The following is an 18263-nucleotide window of genomic DNA, read 5'->3' as shown; positions in this document are numbered from 1 at the left end:
TTCCTGGGAGGGTGGGCAGGCCCTGGCACAGGGTGCCCACCCTGCATCCCTGGCAGTGCCCAAGGCCATAGTGGAAGGTGTCCTTGGCCATGGCAGGGTGGCACTGGATGAGCTCTAAGGTCCTTTCCAACCCAAACTCCCAGCCATGACATGCCTGCACTCCCAGAGTCCAGCCATGTCATCCTGGACTCTCTTCTCTTCCTGCTGTGCTGAGCTGACAATCAAGAGAACTCCTCCCTCTCCTTGCTCAACAGCCAGTTCAGCAAGTTCAATTTCAGATGTGCATCCAGCCAACTTTTCCTGGGCAGAACCACCTCCAAGAGCTCTGCTGGCCAAATCCAGCCTGCACCAATATCCATTCCAATTCGTTCTATGGCTTGCACAAGGATTCAGTAAAAATAAAACTCCCCAAACAGCAGGATAATGACACCCCCTTTAAACCTTGAACTTTTGTAAAACAAAGTGGAGAGGAAAAACCTGTAGCCATCAACACCCAATGCAGCAGAGAATATTAATTAATGAAATTTAAGTGTTGCCTCAATTCCACTCAATTGCTCTTAAGTACATTATTTACTAATCATGTGCCTAACAAGTTGTACCTCAAACAAGCTGCATTCTCCACCCTGGGGATAGATTTGATGATGGCAAACACTTTATGCCCGTCAGTCACATCCAGGGCTGAGATAAGACAAACTAATCCATTTGTTATTGCAGCAACATGAACAAGACATCATGGTCAGTGAAAACAAACACCGGATTTCCTCACCTTGGTAAGCAGGTAAAGTTATTTCACTTTCTCTAGCTGTGAGAGGAGTCCTGGGTCCCTTTTTGAAACTTTGCACAAGCAACTCCTCCATATCAATGAAAACATAATGAACTTTGTAAACTGAAGGAAAGACAGCTGAACTGGAAAAGGGGTGGATAAAACAAGAGTTGGCAGCAATTTAAATTGATATTCAGTGTATCAAAATACGAGTGTCAGCATCTCAATCACCTGTGGTATGGTGCCTCAATGGTATGTTTAGATCCAAATAAAAATAGAGAAATACATCACCAGATATTAAACAGGTTTTCAAAAAGCCAGTGTCAGAATAAGCTTGCTCTGGTCACAAGGACACCTCTGGGGTGGGATATAACTGCTGGAGCTGAGATTCAAAGGGAATAGACTCAAGTTGAGCCAGGACAGGTTTAGATTAGATATTAAGGTTTTGGGGTTTTTTTTTTCCGACAGAAAGGGTTGTCCTGCCCTGGCACAGGCTGCCCAAGGCAGTGGTGGAGTCATCATGCCTGAGAGTGTTCAAAAACAGTGTGGTGTGACACCTGGGGACATGGTTTAGTGGTGAATGTGGTGGTGCTGGGCTGATGGCTGGACTTTATTACCTTAAAGATCTTTTCCCACCTTAACAATTCTGTAACTCTATCACCAACCTGCCCAAAGGAGGGGACACCCTGGCAGCCCCTCCCTCGGTGAGGACACAGGAGAGGATTCTGCAACAAGAATGAATTGCTTTCCACACGTTTCCCTCCACGTTCCCCTCTGCCAGGCTCCAGATGTCAAGATCCAAGTCTCAGACTGGAGCCCACAACCAACCCCCAGAGCATCTCCACTGGCAGATGCACAAAACTCCAGGTAAAGGCTTGAGGCAGACTAGAAAGAACCTCTTCTTTGTGAGAAACATTTAATTCAACACCATGACTTACAGGAGGATAGATTTACAGAGTAGTAACTGTAACAGACTGTTCAGAAAGGAAAATAATGGTCGCTGCCTGCAGTGCCAGGTAAAGCTCCCCAGAGCAGCACCTGGCAGAGCATCAGCAAAGCACAATTCAGTCTCCTTGCAGTACTCAAATGAGCAATATCAAGCACTTTTGAGTTCTCAAACCTTTAAGAAAAGAGTGAATAAAAGATCAATCACTTTGGCATGGGATATTTTTCAGGGATAAGTAAGCTGCACTACTCCCAGAGGCAATTCCCTGGCCCCTGACTGTCCCTGCTAATCTGTCTCACACAATAAAGGCTCTGGGAGCTACTTTCTTCCCCAAGTTTTGGGATACCAACAACTTGTACAATTGGTTGGTGGCACAATATTTAATGCACCACTTTGTAGTGTTCTCTCAGCCGAGACGTTCACGCACGGTTGTGCAATGGATACCCTAAGACTAAAATAATTTTGCAACCCAGTCAACACATTCCCCAAGCTATCAGCTCTCATCTTCCTCCCCTCTCCTTGTCTCCCTTCCCAGAAAAACCCATTTTTAGCCACAAGTTACCCCAATATGCTCAAAGATGTACTGGAAGAGACTGAGGGATCAATCAAGGTACCCATGGTGAAGCCCAATACTTATAAACACATTAAGGCAGGTTTCACATCAGTCCAATTTTCGACACAAAATGCTGGTCACTTCACTGCACATGCAAATAAGAAAGATTCAATACTTAATAAAAAGCTTTAAATTCCTTTTTAAGATATCAATTATAGAAAAATCAACCTTTTTCCTTTTTTTTTTTTTTTTTTTTTTTAAAGAGGTCAAAACATTACTGCACACAAAAGCAGGTGTGTAGCCACACCTGTTGGAATGGATCCCCTTCCCTCCACACTGAGGAACAGAGGGCAGGTTCTTGGCACCAGAAGAGAAAAAGGAGGAAGTTTTCCTCATTATCAGTCAGAAATGAGTCATCCTTCCATCCCCAGTTGAGAAAGTCCTTCTGACTGGACTTAAACCAAAGAAAAATATACCTCAGGTTGGGTATATTCTGAACAGAGTCTTGGAGGCAAATGTCTGGACACACAGAGCTCTGCATCCAAATTGTGGCGTGGAATAACCAAATAGCCCAAATTCCCAGAGCTGGCAGCCCAAACCCTCGAGTGCAGCTTCCCCTCCTCACCCCAGCTCAGGTGGGAGAGGCACTGGCAGCTCAGCTCTCAGACTGCACTTCCAAACACTTCCAAGACCAATGTGGCCTTGTGAGGAAACACATGGAATGAACCATTCACAACATGAAATGACCTCCCTACAGTCAGGTACAAACAGGTAACCCACAGCAGAGTAGCCAAGGAGTGAAACAGCATCTCCCTCCCTTGGGTTAGAGAGAAAATTGTTTCTGTGGGTCATTAAAAGTATTTCGATAGAAAAGCTTAAAAATGTATCACCCAGCACTGACCCACAAAAAGTAATACCAAAGAAAAAAAAATCAAAAAAAAAGAGCCAGCAAATTCAGTTCCTAGGATTTCCCCTCCCACCATGTGATATTCTTTATCCCCTCCCACTTTTGCATTCCCCATCACCCTACCCCTTTAGAAAAAGGAAGGGGAGTAGAGTTTAGTCAAGTTCCATCTGCAAACTCCCCTGCAATGAATGAACCATCAGCTTCCACGTTTCCTGAAGTCCATCCAAAGGCTCTGGGGTACAGTTGGACTGATGGTGCACTCTTGGCTCTGTGAATGGTTGTGCTGACCCTGCTGAATGGGTTTATACTGGGAATTCTTAGATGGAACTCCCTGAAAGACGAAAAACAAAGACCTTGTAACTCAAAAGGAATTTTTATATCTTTTCTTAAAAGGAGAAATCCCACTGTCGTAACAGATCCATGTCTCTATCTCCTGGGTTTCACCTGCAGCAGTCAGTTTGTTCTGGCTCCTGCCTGTTGCCAGACCTCAACAGCAGAAAGGAATTCAAGGCACTCACTGTCCAAATAAAGCTACTGCTGGTGACAGGGGAAAATGGGAAAAAAGAGCCCAGATAAAAGATGGGATCTCCCAAAGGCCAAGCAGATTGCACATTATAATCAATCCTCAAGCTTCAAGGATTGCTTAACAAAATCAATCTTCCTCCTACCTGAAATCCCCATTCCCTCCAAAGGAGCTCTTCTGCTATTCATCCTAAAAAGTCCCTTTTTCCCCCCACGCCACGTTCTTGATTCTTGTCTCAGAGGCTCCAGAGGAGGCCACTAAGTTATCGTAGGGCTGGGGAACTTTTCCTATGGAGACAGGCTGAGACAACTGGGGCTGAACACTGAGCCTCCTTTTCTCCAGGCTGAACCCCACCAGCTCCCTCAGCCACTCCTGGTGCTCCACAGCCTTCCCCAGACCCATCCAGCCTGGCCTTGGGCACTGCCAGGGATCCAGGGTGGGCACCCTGTGCCAGGGCCTGCCCACCCTGCCAGGGAACAATTCCTGCCCAATCTCCCATCCAGCCCTGCCCTCTGGCAGTGGGAGCCATTCCCTGTGTCCTGTCCCTCCAGGCCTTGTCCCCAGTCCCTCTCCAGCTCTCCTGGAGCCCCTTCAGGCCCTGCCAGGGGCTCTGAGCTCTCCCTGGAGCTTCTCCTCTCCAGGGGAGCACCCCCAGCTCTCCCAGCCTGGCTCCAGGGCAGAGGGGCTCCAGCCCTTGCAGCATCTCCGTGGCTGCTCTGGCCTGGCTCCAGCAGCTCCACGTCCTCCTGCTGCTGTTCCCCAGGCTGGGGCAGCTCTGCAGGTGGGGTCTCATGCCCACCTCCCCCATTCCTGACCCAAGGCCACCACACCTTTCAAAGGCCAGGCTAAAAAGCAAAGATTCATCAGTATTTAAGTCTGTCCCCAGTGTTTAAGGTGAGACACTGCACTATCACCCTACCTGCACTATACATTTTCCATCTCCTGGTCATGGTCCTGCTCCTCGTCTTCCTCTTCTTCTTCTCCTTCCTCATCTGCTCCTTCTTTCTCCGAGGGAGGCTCCCCATCCCTGGCGATCTCCTCCACGTGGGCCAGCATGTCAGCCATCAGGGCCTCCTCCAGCCTCTTCCTCACCTGCTGCACCAGCTCCTCCTGCTTCCTGCCCAACACAGGGGACACCCAACATCAGCCCCCAGGGCTGCCCCTGGCAAGGGAAAAGAGTCTCCAATCCCTCTAAGAACTCCATTGTATAACAAAAACAAACAGACAAACAAAAACCCCCCAAAAACCCCACCTGGCATTCTACTCTAAGTGAAGATGAAATGCATTTTAAAATTTTGTCCAATATTTATATTATGTGTCCTGCACCTGTTGATTTCTGGCTGAAATTTGGCTAATCTAACAGCTGACTTTTTTTTTCCTCCCTACTACTAATATCTAACAAGTCAGCCTACCCTGCACAGACTTTCAAAAATTAGACTGGAGAAAATTAAGTTTCAGGTCATTTCTTTCTGCTCATTTTCCTTTTGAGTCCCAACCCTAAGAAGTCAAAGACACAGCAAAGAAGTGATCAACAACCAGTGGCTCATGGGGCTCCTATTTCAGCTCAGCCACAGGACATCAAAGTTACAAACAGACTGTTTTTCCTGGTCGTTTATGTCTCAATCAAGCCCAGAAAAGTCATCCTGCAATTCCAAAAGATTTATCAAGCAATGAAAGCAAGGATTGCCTTTAAACACTTAATGAATGCAAATTGCATGCTGCAGGCTTTTGGTATATTCAGCTCTCCATTAAAAACTTAAAGCTGAGCTTGGCCAATCCTGATTTAACAGGATTTCATTACTAAAACAACCTATAGCAGAATAAACTGCATCCTTGTTCCCTGTCACCACAGCAGGCACGCCTTGGGTCAATCCATAAATTTTATTTAATTCATTTACTGACACAGAGGAAGGTGAATAGACTCCAATTCCCCTGTACAGGATTTCTCCAATGCCATCTCTGCTCAGATGTGCCTCAGTTGAGGTTCCCCCATCTAGGACACTTTTGTAATAAAAGGAAACTTGAAATGAAAAACAATCATGACCCTGAAACTCCAAAGTAACTGAGCAGGGCCAAAACAAAAAACTGGGTTTTAGGCACATGACAGAGAGCTAAATGTAACTACTTTTGTCTACTCTATTGCTAGAGAGCCATTCAAATTAATTCCCAAGCCACAGTGCTCCATCAGACATTTAGAAAGAAAAGCAAAACACTGTTTGAGCACAAGGAATATCACTCCAGAACAGCAAGTGCCATTTCCATTCCTACCTGATATCTTCATCTGTCACCATGAAGGCTTTGCAGAGAGGCTGGGAAGTGTTCAGCCAGACCCCAGGGTTCTTCTCCACAGCTGCAGAGAGCTGGCCAGTGATGGGCATGGTGCTGGTGTGCAGGGCACTGGCGATGGCAGAGAGCAGAGTCTCGTCCGTGCAGCCGGGGCCAACCCCTGCAAGGGGGAGGGAAATCCATAACCAGCACTGCCCCAGGCAGAGAGCAGGAAATCAGGACAATGGGAATTAAATTTTAATGGCAGAGCACAGTTGCAAAGCTCACATGACATAAATCTCAGACCTAAATGCTTCTAACACCACCTCTGCAGCTCCCTGAGGGTACTGAAACTTAGAGCAGTTCCTCATTCTCTTACAACCAAAAAAATAATAAAAATCACCAAATTGGAAAGGGAAGATGTTTCCATTCTGCTTGAACAAGGCTCAGAGAGCTGGGGGTGCTCACCTGGAGAGGAGAAGCTCCAGGGAGAGCTCAGAGCCCCTGGCAGGGCCTGAAGGGGCTCCAGGAGAGCTGGAGAGGGACTGGGGACAAAGCCTGGAGGGACAGGACACAGGGAATGGCTCCCACTGCCCGAGGGCAGGGCTGGATGGGAGATTGGGCAGGAATTGTTCCCTGGCAGTGTCCAAGGCCAGGTTGGATGGGTTTTGGAGCAACCTGGGACAGTGGAAGATGTCCCTGCCATGGCAGGTGTGGAATGGGATGAGCTTTAAGGTCCCTTCCAACCCAAATCCAAACCCAAACAGCATTCTGGGGTGCTCTGCTGTTTCTGGAAATGAATCCCCCAAAAGGATGAGAAGCTTTTAAGGACTCCTCAGAAGAAAGGGCACAAAGCACCACAGCTCCTGCTGCAGCAGGAATGGCCACAGCCCCGCCAGGCTCTGGGAACAAGGAGCTCCCCCTCAGCACCTCCATTCACTGCTGCCAGGTGCCAAATGCCAGCCCTGAGTGAAGGGCACCCTCTGGTTACCTTGCAGCCCCTTGGGAAGGTCCATTGTTTTCACCAGCTCCTCTGCAATGTCAAAGGCGTTCAGTCCACTCAGCTTCTTCTCCCAGAAGAGCTGCAGTCAAAGCAGGTGGTTACTGGTGCTTAGTGGCACAAGCAGGAATGGAACTGACAGCTCCACAAAGTCCCTGCTTCCTGTGCAGACAGGGAACAGCAGTGCTGAGGACACTTTAATGTGGGTTTAGCACAGAAGGGATCTGCCACCTCCAACAGCAGAACAATCCTCACTGCCAATCAGCCCTGTCCAGTCTTCTTTTTGCCAGGGTTGGGATAAATATGGGAGATGGTATTTCTTGCTGGGACTCAGATGTTTATTAGTTCTTATCCATGTCACAGTCTCACAAACCCTGTGTTCTACAGCACTTCACTCTAACAAACTGAAAACGGAGTCCCATATCTCTCTCTACAAGGCCTTTTAAGGATAAAATGTCCAATTAAGAAATTACACCTAAATTATTTTTACTTTTAACCCAATAATCAACCACCCATGCCTGCAATGGGGGCTTTTTATCCAATGACACAAAACCACCCAAACCCATGGAGAAGAAGGTGAAGGAGAGGGTGAAGGAGAAGGACCAGCTTCCACCCTAAAACCTCCATCTTGTTTATTTATATTACTATATTCTAAACCCTTCAACTCTAAGTTCCCCACCCTGTGATGTTACACACTTCAATTCAATCTCCACACCCACAATCCCAGTTCTGTCATTCCATTTTGGAAGCTTCTCCACGGCCTCAGGTCAATGCAGTGTTCTCTTGGGGGTCAGTGCCTGTCAGCACAGAAAATCTGAAATTGTCAGTGACCAGGGTTCTAACACAGTCCCACATCTCCTCTCTCCCAGTTTGCTGCCTTGGAAAGCTCTCTTTTCTTCCAGGGCCTGGAACTTTCACTGCTCTGAGCTGCAGCAGCAAGGCCAGGCTCGCTGACTTTCAGCTACAAGTCCACAGTGTGAGACAGCTTTGTCTGCACCCCATTTCTCTCCTATGCATCCCACAGAAACTTAAGGAATGCAAGAATATTCAAGGTAAAGTATTATTTTATTCCTGTTTGGTTCTATTTTCTTCCCTCAGTTTGGTCCTTTCCCCCATGTCTGGTCCTTTAGCAGATTTTGAGTCACAGGCTCTCCCCAGGCTTAAAAGCACCTGAATGTGTGGTGTGGTAGAAAGCCAAATAAATCACCTTGATACACTTTAACTTTGCACCTGGTGCAGGAGAGACATCAGCAGGATAGCAATGCACAGCTGGAGGATCAACTATCTTGCAAAAAAACCACATTTTTATCGAGGTTTTGAGAAATCAAGAATTCACCTCAAACAGTCCATGTATATCCGACCCCTTTTTCCTGCCTGTCAAAATCCAAGTGCAATGACTTTTCCAAAAAGGGGAATGAGGCCAGTCACAGCCCAAACACAGCCTGGATATTCCCTAGCCTTTCAAATAGGTGATTTTTTTTTTTTTTTTGGTTTTGGGTTTTTTTGTGTGTGTTTTTTGTTTTTGTTGGGGTTTTTGTTTGTTTGTTTATTTTTGTTTATTTTATTTTATTTGTTACCCAGAGCAGCTGTGGCTGTCCCAGTCCTGGAATCGTCCAAGGCCAGGTTGGATGGGGCTTGGAGCAACCTGGGACAGTACAAGGTGTCCCTGCTCATGGGAGGAGGGTGGAATGGGATCATCTTTAAGATCCCTTCCAGCCCCAAAGAATTTTGGGATTCTGTGATTTTTAAGCCAGCATGATGGGACTTGGCACTGCTTTCAAATTTTGTAGAAACATCTGGACTCTAGTGAGCAAAAGTCAAAATATTCAGCAGTCCTGTAAAATATCTTAAACAGGAACACAAATCCAGCTCAGAAGTGGGAGAGGGCATTTTATCTTTAGTGTTCTCTTTTATTGCCTAAACTATAAAAGCTGCAGGAATAGCAACAACACTGTGAACATACAGGATCTACTTCCCCAGAACACTATGGTAAGACCCTGCCAACCTGCTTAAAAAACAGAAAAACCCCACCCCACCCACCAAACACCCACCCATTTCAGATAAGTTCTATCCATACTTGGAGGTTCTAGTTGAACTAGGTTTATGAAATTCTTAAAAACTGCCTTCTAAAAGTGTTTTTTTAAGTTTTCTGAAAAGGTTTTCAGTGTTCCAACAGGTATAGCTTATTTTACCAGGGCTTGCCCCTGGTAAAGAACACTTTCCTTTAATTTTGGTGTGTTCTCTTGTTTGCAAATACACATTATGATAAGAAAAACACCTTGATTTTGTATTAACAATACACTGTGAAGTGAATTTATGACCTTATACTGGCAGAGTTTACTCCTACTAATGTACAGTCCCTTCCACTGCAATGAACAGCACCAGGGATGTGATCCCTGCAGGAACATGGATTTAATGGAACATGGAATTCTTACACAACTGCAACATTTGACACTGATTCTAAACCCAAGTGTCCTCTGAAGTGGTTACAATGTCTGAAAAATTTTGTAGATAATACTTAATTTCAGCAGGAAGGAAATTCAGGTTTAGCTACAATAGAATTGTGATCTAACCAAAGGCTGGAGTTTGTAAATCCCAGTGTGCAGAGTCCATAACTAGAGACTGGGAATGGGATTTCCTCTGATTTTAAGAGCTGGGAGCACTGCAAGCCACTGCTTCTGAAAGATCAGATTTTTCTGAAGTGCCAGAGATCAGGAATGGCCAGGGAGTATTTGTTCAGCATCACAAAATTAAAACAGATTATTTTGTGATCCTCCCAGTGGCAATTCCAGGAGTTTCTCAGCCTTACCTGCCTGGGCTGGTCCACAGCTTTCTGGGGGTCACTCTTCACCTTGTTGCTGGGGTGGTTTGTGATCTTTGTGACGGGCTGTTTGAAGATAGAGGCTGTCTGTCTCACGGGCAGGGCTGTGTTCAAATCAGGCTTGCCCTGTTTCACACAAAAAGAAAAGGAAAAACCCACAAAAATAGTTTTAGTTTCCTAAAATGCTACTCCAGCCACAAAGAAGTGCAGCAGGGAACAGTTCCTGGGCTTCGAATCTCATCTAATCTCAAGTTATACAAGTTAGGCTGCCAAAAATACATAACTAAATTCAAATCTTGCCTTAGACCTATCAAAGTTTTCCACTCATTCTGTTTAACTTAGCAGCCTCCTCCCATGTGAGTTCACACACATCAGTTTTACTACCATTTTTAATGACTTTAAGAGTCAGAACAAGCCACCTGTAATCACTAAAGGAGAGGATTACAACACAATATTTGCAATAAATAAAAAAAAATTACAAACAGGGATTTGGAGGCTGGTTTCTGAATCCAGAAACCATTCCAAACTCTTCCTTCTAAATCCACTTGTAAGCAATAAACAAACCAACACCACTGAAAGCTGAATCCATTTTTTACCTTTGGTTCTGAACAAAGCTCAGCTTTTAAATGAAGCTCATAATCAATTTTGCACTACACAATTGCATTTTCTGTTAGGGGATGCACAGGAAGGCTGTTCCTCATTCCCAAAATCTAGCACGCAACTCTTGGAATGGCTGTAGGACACACTTTGTTCTCAGGGATGCAAACACTGTGTCTGCTTCACAGATTTATTCATGAGATGTAGAAAAGATGCATTCAGGACAAATATAATTCTGAACCATCTGGGTGCTAATCCTTTCAGAAGCCAGTGATAACATTTGTACATTTATTGAGAGTTTTGGGCAGAATTTTTAGCCTGAGAGGTGTGTGAGCTGCTGGTCTGTGCCTCAAGGCAGGTCTCAAAATATCACTGCAGCACCAGGGCTGTAGGAAATGTTCCCAGCACTCTCGTGACGATGATCCTTGACTGGCTGATGTATTTCAAAAATGAGCATTGTGCTTTTTCCACATTCAGTGTTTAGGTGCATACACAGCAGCTTTTGGGTTCTGGGAAAGATTTTAGCATCTGATGAAGATCCTTAGGAATGACTTGGGACAATCAATCCAGACAGGGAGCCTGTCACCGCCATCCCGACACCTCAACAATCTGAATTAGCAGCTAGAGAATCTTTTATTTTGTTCTAGAAATAGGCCTCACAGCCCTCTTCCCTCTCACACTTTTTGCCCCAAATGCCACCACCCCTTCCATCAGTGCCAAAGCTGGGTCACCACCACAGCCTGGGAGAGCTCCACTGAGTCACTGGCAGGAGCTGCAGCATCTCCTCACCCCTGTGGACCCAAATCCCTCCTCTCCTCTCAAACCAAAGGCAAGGGCAGGGCAGAGCTGCTGCACAGCCCCAGGAAATGTGGGGCTCTGGAGCAGATTGTGCTGGAGGAGATGAGCTCACACTCCAGGGAGGGGGATCACAGAATCATGGAAAGCCCACCCAGTGCCAGCCTTGCCATGGCAGGGACACCTCCCACTGTCCCAGGCTGCTCCAAGCCCTGCCCAGCCTGGCCTTGGGCACTGCCAGGGATCCAGGGTGGGCACCCTGTGCCAGGGCCTGCCCACCCTGCCAGGGAACAATTCCTGCCCAATCTCCCATCCAGCCCTGCCCTCTGGCAGTGGGAGCCATTCCCTGTGTCCTGTCCCTCCAGGCCTTGTCCCCAGTCCCTCTCCAGCTCTCCTGGAGCCCCTTCAGGCCCTGCCAGGGGCTCTGAGCTCTCCCTGGAGCTTCTCCTCTCCAGGGGAGCACCCCCAGCTCTCCCAGCCTGCCTCCAGAGCAGAGAGGCCCCTCTGCACTCATTCCCACAGATCAATGCCTTTCTTCTGCTGGGAACTGAGGAAGGTGACAGTCTCTTCCCTGACCTCCTCTACAGAAGTCTGAGCAGTGACACAACTCTCCTGCACAGCACCAACCCCCTGGGAGCAGCACTGTCCAACCCCCAGCAGCAGAGCTGTTCTGCCACAGCTCCAATTCCCACTCCAGTTCTGAAGTGCTGCATTTGCCCTCTCTCCCAGACTTCTCTGGCAGCTGCACAGCAGGGAGGGGAAGCACCAAGGCCTCTCAGTCTTACTTTGGCTTGGTTGGAGCAGTCGTAGCGCATCCTCTGCCTGTTCTTGTTCATTTTGTTCATCAGCATCTTCCCCGTGCGGAAGTCGAAGGTGCCCAGCTCCATGGAGCTGCCCAGGTACCGTGCCAGCTGCGGTTTGCTCCGGAATTTCTTCCCACTGGGGCTGCAAAAACACACCCGAGACATGGAGGGGAACCTCAACCCTCTGCAATCCACAGCGGCGCCTCTGCAGCTCAGGAGGGAGAAGTTTTATTTCCTTCCTGAAAAACACATGCTGGGCTTTCAAGAATGAAGCTCACATTCAACTGTAAAATGCTTTCATATTGACTCTTTCTCATGTGGAACACACAAATTAAGTTAAGATGGTTTTATATGTCAAGAGGAAGGTTCAGATCAGATAAACAAATGTAGCATAATGTACACAATAACCATCAAGGGAGATCTCAGCACTGATGCACTTTTCATTCAGCTGTCTCTCATAGTAAATGCCCATTTTCAAGTATAATTTCTTCTCCCAGGACTGGTGCATTTGACCAGCACCAAAAATGCTCCTTGTCTCCTCTCCCTGTCCCTTGAACAGCTCATTCAGGTTTGATTCTATCTTTTGTAGCATCCTGAAGACTTCAGAAAAAGAGAAAACCAGAAGTTAACTACTGACAAGTTGCAAAACAAAGAATCACAAAGTGATGCAAAGATAAATGTCAAAATCTCGTAAAACTTTCCATTAATGGCAAAAAGCAAAAGAGATTCTTCTGTAACACCTGGGTTTCCACAAAGACTCAACCTGGAGACCAGGCACAAATTATTCCAAATCTTTACTGATGTTTTCTTTGTTTTTTTTTTTTTAATTATTCAATATCAAAAGCTATTCTTTATTCATAAAGCAAAAATAAGTGAGCATTTTATGGCTGCAGTGTAGGACTAAAGACAATAAGCACCAAGTATTCTTCACCTTCTCACTGAGCATCATAACAACACCTCCTTATTTTGCCAATTAATCTCACTTCTGGTTTTCTCCAATTGCAACTTGCACATTCAATCCTAGTTCACATCCAGGAGAAGATCACTTATTGTATTTCCATCCCACTATCACAGTTTAATGGGCTGGAAGGCATTTTAAGACCAAAAATACCAGTTACCAGCTTATCTCACGCTGGTGAGATACTGATAACCTTCCCAGGGTCTTAACAACAACAAAACAAAAGGAAAAGTCTCTTTTCACATATTATCTCCTGCCCTGAAGCTTTATTAGGGGAAAACCAGCATAAGCAGAGAATTTCTAGAATAGGACAGTGACAAAGCAATTAGGCTAAGTCAGGCCATGCATGAAAAAAAAATAGATTAAAAAAAAACAAACCCAGAAAGTACAAAAGTATTAAAAGGTCTCAAAAAACTGAGATCAATTTAATATAAATTACACTAAAACTGAAATTAGAAAAAGTCTCTCAAAGGAGTTAAAACTGAAAGGTTGTGGTGATCCCACACAGCATCTGCTTAGGAAGCTCCTGGCTCCAACTGCTCCAAAGCTGCTTATCCTGCCTGGATCTCCTCCCTGCCACCACCACTGCTCACACAGCCCAGTGTTCATGCAAATGAACCAGCTGAGGAAAATAATCCATCTTTGGAGGGCAGGGAGAGGAGGAGGAAACACTCCCCCACTGGATATTCCTCAGCTGGACCAGCTCCCTGTGGAGCTGCACTTGGGCCAGGAGACAACACAGAGCAGGACCAAGCAGCCAGGAATAGAGCCTGTGTCCAGCCCCAAATTGAAAAGTGAATCACTTTTTCAAACTATAAAGGGAGTTTTTTGCCTCAATCCAGAGAAAGGAATAACCAACTACAGCAGCTTTAGGGCACAGCTGTCACTGCCAGTGAAGCCAGGAAGAAAATCTCCTGCTACATGAAAAACATGGCACTGCTTCCTCTTCCAAGATCTGCTGCTCTAATTTAAGGTTTAGTGTCTTAGCAGGTTTAAAAATAATGCATTAAAGTGCAGAGTAACTTCCAGAACAGTCAGTACAGTCAAAGACAGGATTTTAAGTGAACAGAGCCCTTCATCTCCGTGTGTTTAGAATGTGCTGTGGTCATTTTGAAAGGAAGAACTGAAAAGCTGCTCAGAGTCTCAAAAAACCCACCTGAAATGACTGAGAGTCCTGTCTCTTCCTGGGGAAGCTTGGCCCAAAGGAAAAGCACTGAAATGTTCAGAAGAAAAACTTTTATTCTGATTAGGTCTTGCAAAAGGCAGGATCATCCCCAGGTTCTTTGGGACAAGAACAGACCAGGGAGCAAAGCTATGACCAAAAGGTGACAGTAGACTGTGAAAGGAAGGGATGGGGTGCCTGGAGCTCCTGGGGACCCTCTGGCAGGACCATGCAGGACATTGGGGCACCTCCACACACCTGGGAGAGTCAGAGTAACCCAAAACTCGAGCAAGATTCCTGGTGCACACCAGGACACACAGAAACTCCCCCAACACCACAGAACTCTGAGCCCTGTTAAAGCACCCTTTAAATGTCACAAAATACAGAATTTAACTCCTTCTGCTCCTCCTGCACTCCTGGTTTTTTGCCTTTAAAGAGGCCCAGAAACGAGACATTTTGGTACAAAGCTGCAAAGCCCAACCTCTGCTGTGCAACATCCCTCCAGGCAGCGATGCTGAGAGTGGATTGATCCCAGGCTCCCGAATTAGGCTGTGCCACAGTTCCCCCGTGTGTGAAAGGCAAGGGCACGGCCAAGCTGCAGAGGAGTTTACAAGTTGCAAAGGATTTTCCACGCTAGTCCATCACCAGCTCGGGGCTTTATTCGCTTGGGCCGCCTGGCTCCAGCTAACAAAACAGACCTGGCTGCCGGGACCCACCCTCGGCTCTCATTCCCAGACTTTTCCGTGCAGATTCAGCCGCCTATGGAAGGGCCGGGCCTGCCAGGTGCCCCTGCTCTCCATGTGCAGCTCACCCTTTGTTTCCTGCTTTACATCCTTCAGGAGAGAGCGGCTGCCCTCTCCCCTCCTCCCTCATCACAGTCTCCTCCCCTCCGCTCTCCCATTTAGCCTGCACAGGATCTGCACAACTTGGGAAGCAAGGGACAAAAGGCAAAAAAAAAAAAGAAAAAAAACAGAACAAAACCTTGAGCAAACCCAGCCACCACCTGCTTCTGCCTATGGAGGCAGGAATAACCCAGGGAAAACGGGTCACTGAAAGCAGGCACTCAGAGCTCGGTTCCTCGCTGAATGGGGCAAAGAAGAACACAAAATTATTCTCCTTCTTGCCTTCCATCGTGCTCCCTCCCTCACTTCTCTCCCCAGCTCTGCTCCAGGCAGATCCCGGCACCTGGAGGGCTGCAGGAGCTCCGGATGGTGTTTGCAGGGAGATGGGACCCCAAAACACCGCAGAACCCACCACTGCCAGCGTCCTGTCACAGCATCCCCTCTTACCCTGGATGCAGCATCCCCAGCCAGCCCTGCTCCAGAATCCATCCTGGGAGGGGCTGGCACGGCCATGGAACCACGCCAGAGCAGGTGGGGGACACCTCCAGCTGCCACAGTGCACCCCACACATCCACAACCCCAAACCACGGAGCAGCCTCGGGGACCCGACCTGTCCCATCCCCTTGGGGCTGTCCCAAGGGATGATGTTCCTGTCCCCCAGGACAACATTCAGTAACTTGGACTCCAACCATACAAAAAATAAACCCCCCAAAAAACCCCAAACAAAGCACTTGGAGACACACAAAATCTCCCAAATTTCCAGAAGCATCACACCCCTAAAGAAGAGCTTGGGACAAACACAATTACAACCAGATGATTTTGGAGGGCTCAATTCAGGCATCATGGAATTGTTAAGGATGGAAAAGACCTTTAGGATCATCAGATCCAACCGTCACCCCAGCATCACCACCATGTTCAACATTAAGCCATGTCCCAAGTGTCACATCCACATGTTTTTTTAATATTTCCAGGGATGATAACACCACCACTGCCCTGGGCAGACTGTTCTAATCCTTTACAACCCTTTCCGTGAAAAAAATCTCCCTAATACCCAACACAAACATCCCCTGGTGCAACTTGATGCTGTTTCCTTCTCATGTGAGAAATTATGAGTTTCTCTGCAGGCAAACCAGAGCAACAGAGGAAAAGCAAAGCACAGACTCAGTGAAAACATTTTGCTCCACTATTTTTTTTTTTCTTGGAAATGATTGTACTGATCAAAATATCCTTGGAGGAGTGTTAAAAAACATTCCCTTCCAACTTCTTACATTTGTGCTGCAAAGGTAAGGAATTCTCAACAAAGTAATTTTCACACAAGAGTGTGAAGTTTCCCAGCACAGTGATGTCAACATCCAGAGGCAGACTCGAATGGTGATCCCAAATTTCTGACACTTGGTCATCAAACCTTCAGGAGAAAAACACTCTGAAGAAAAAAGCCCCACAAAGCAGCACTAAATTTCCCCCATGTGAGAACCCTGAATTTGAGGAGGGCCAGAACTCTCTCAAAGACAACCTACCACTTTGACAAAATCCCCGACATGATTTTCTCCCTGAAATCCCCCATCCCTGCACTTCTGCTCACTCCAAATCCAGCCCACAAATCCCACCCTATCCACCAGAAACCCTCCTAAGGATGAAGATTGAGGACAGGCTGTAAAAACCTGCCTAGGTACTCAGACCTCGAGGAAGATGTAATTTCCAGCCAGAGACTGGCTCACACACACACATCTCACAGGGGGTTTTCCAGACACCCTCCCTGCATCTGTGCATGCCTGGGAGCTGGACAGAACATTCACCCAGGTAAACAACAGGCAGAACTCACACAGGTATTACTGAACTGCCACACCTGTATTTGCCACTCCGAGGCAATGCAAAATGCAACAGAAAGCAAAAATTAGCGCAACAAAGCTCTATTCTACCTTTGATCTCTGTCCAAATTGATACAAAGGGAAAACACATATAAATTTGGGAATAAAAACATGTTACTTATCCTCTCTACCTCTTTTTTTAAAGTTAATCTCTGACTGCAACTTAACAAGTTCTAGGAAAATCAGGATCTTTGAAGCTTTCAGGTGCTGCGGTGGTCTCATCCTGCCCTCAGCCTCCGAGCAGCGGCAGCAGAATCGGCTTCGCGTTCTCGAAGATGGCACTTTCTGATTCACTCCCCCTTTTCTCACAACCATAACCTGATTCCAAAATTGAAACCTGGAGCTAAAGCTGTGGCTGCCCCATCCCTGGAAGTGCTCACGGCCAGGATGGACGGGGCTGGGAGCCACCCGGTCCGGTGGAAAGTGTCCCTGCCCATGGCAGGGGGTGAAATGAGATGGGCTCAAGGTGCCACCCAACCCAGAGGCAGAAGTTGATGGTATGGATTTTCCCGACAGGCAGGGCCGGCTGAGGACACAGGGACAGCTCCTGCTGCCTTCCCAGCTCCCGCTGGACCCGAGTTTCACACCTCAGCCCGCGGGTGCCTCGTGGGTGCGGGGAGGATCCATATGGCCACCTACAGCCATATGAGCCATGCAGGGCTATAAATAGGAACCCTGCAGCTCCCGGGCCATGCGCTCCCCCCGCAGCCACGCTCCCGGCCAGGCGCATCCCGAGCTCCCCGCCACAATTCCCAAGTACACCCGAGAGGCAGCGGAGCGAGCCCGGGGAAGGAGGAGCACCACCCCTGCCGCTCCTTCGAGAATAAAGAGCCGAGTGTCCGCGGGGCACCAGCCGCTCTGAGGGGCGCGGGGGCTCCTCACGGCGCTCCCCCGTCCCTGAGGGCACCGAGCATCCCCCCGGGGCAGCTCCCGCTCCCTTCCCCTCCACCTGTGGCTGCAGCCCCGGCCCGGCCCCCCGCGCCCGGGGCGGCCCCGCCGAGCGCTCCCACCTCTTCCGCTCCATGGCGGCTCCTCCCGGCCCGCTCCCGCCTGGCTCCGGCCGCCTCCCGCCGGCTCTTCCCGGCCGCCGCGCTCTCCTGCCGCCGCCGGCCCTTCCGCCGGCTCTTCCCGGGAGGCGGCGCCGCGGCCCGGCTGGTCCCGCTCCCGCTCCCGCTCCGCTCCCGGTCCCGCTCCCGGCCCTGGCCCCGCTCCCGCCGCCCGGTGCGCGCCGCTCCCTCCGCCCGCCCCTTCCACCCACCGAGCCGCCTCCCGCCGCCCGCCGCGCCCGGATCCCTCCGCCCGCATATAGTCCCTCCCCCCGCCGCCCCGCGAGGTGCCCACCGGCCCAGCCCCGCTCCCCCCGGCGAACCCCCACGGTCCCGGCCTCACCCCAGCGCCGAGCGCCGCCAGCCCCCCCGGTGTCCCGGCAGCGCCGCTTTGGGCATCTTGCCCCGTGCCCG

At 48.4% G+C, this 18263-nt stretch overlaps 1 protein-coding gene across 3 annotated transcripts; it reads right to left on the bottom strand.

Annotated features, from left to right (window-relative positions):
* Nucleotides 1-1662: 1662 nt before the first annotated feature.
* On the bottom strand, nucleotides 1663-18263 carry MBD3 (methyl-CpG binding domain protein 3). Of its 3 annotated transcripts, none has more exons than XM_030257118.3 (8): nucleotides 18193-18263; nucleotides 14088-14144; nucleotides 11956-12115; nucleotides 9767-9904; nucleotides 6949-7039; nucleotides 5961-6138; nucleotides 4612-4809; nucleotides 1663-3500 (listed from the first exon to the last, which is right to left on the bottom strand). In XM_030257118.3, exons 1-7 carry the CDS (start codon nucleotides 18246-18248, stop codon nucleotides 4617-4619), a joined length of 873 nt encoding a protein of 290 aa, XP_030112978.1. In that variant the 5' UTR covers nucleotides 18249-18263; the 3' UTR covers nucleotides 1663-3500; nucleotides 4612-4616. The 3 variants fall into 3 exon arrangements, with proteins under 3 accessions (XP_030112978.1, XP_030112979.1, XP_030112980.1); XM_030257119.4 differs by lacking the exon at nucleotides 18193-18263 and adding an exon at nucleotides 17814-18062; XM_030257120.4 differs by lacking the exons at nucleotides 14088-14144; nucleotides 18193-18263 and adding an exon at nucleotides 17814-18062.

The sequence above is a fragment of the Taeniopygia guttata genome, chromosome 28 (assembly GCF_048771995.1).
Source record: "Taeniopygia guttata chromosome 28, bTaeGut7.mat, whole genome shotgun sequence".
NCBI lineage: Eukaryota > Metazoa > Chordata > Aves > Passeriformes > Estrildidae > Taeniopygia > Taeniopygia guttata.
The sequence above is the reverse complement of the archived record's forward strand: the minus strand, read 5'-3'. Positions and strand labels throughout refer to the sequence as shown.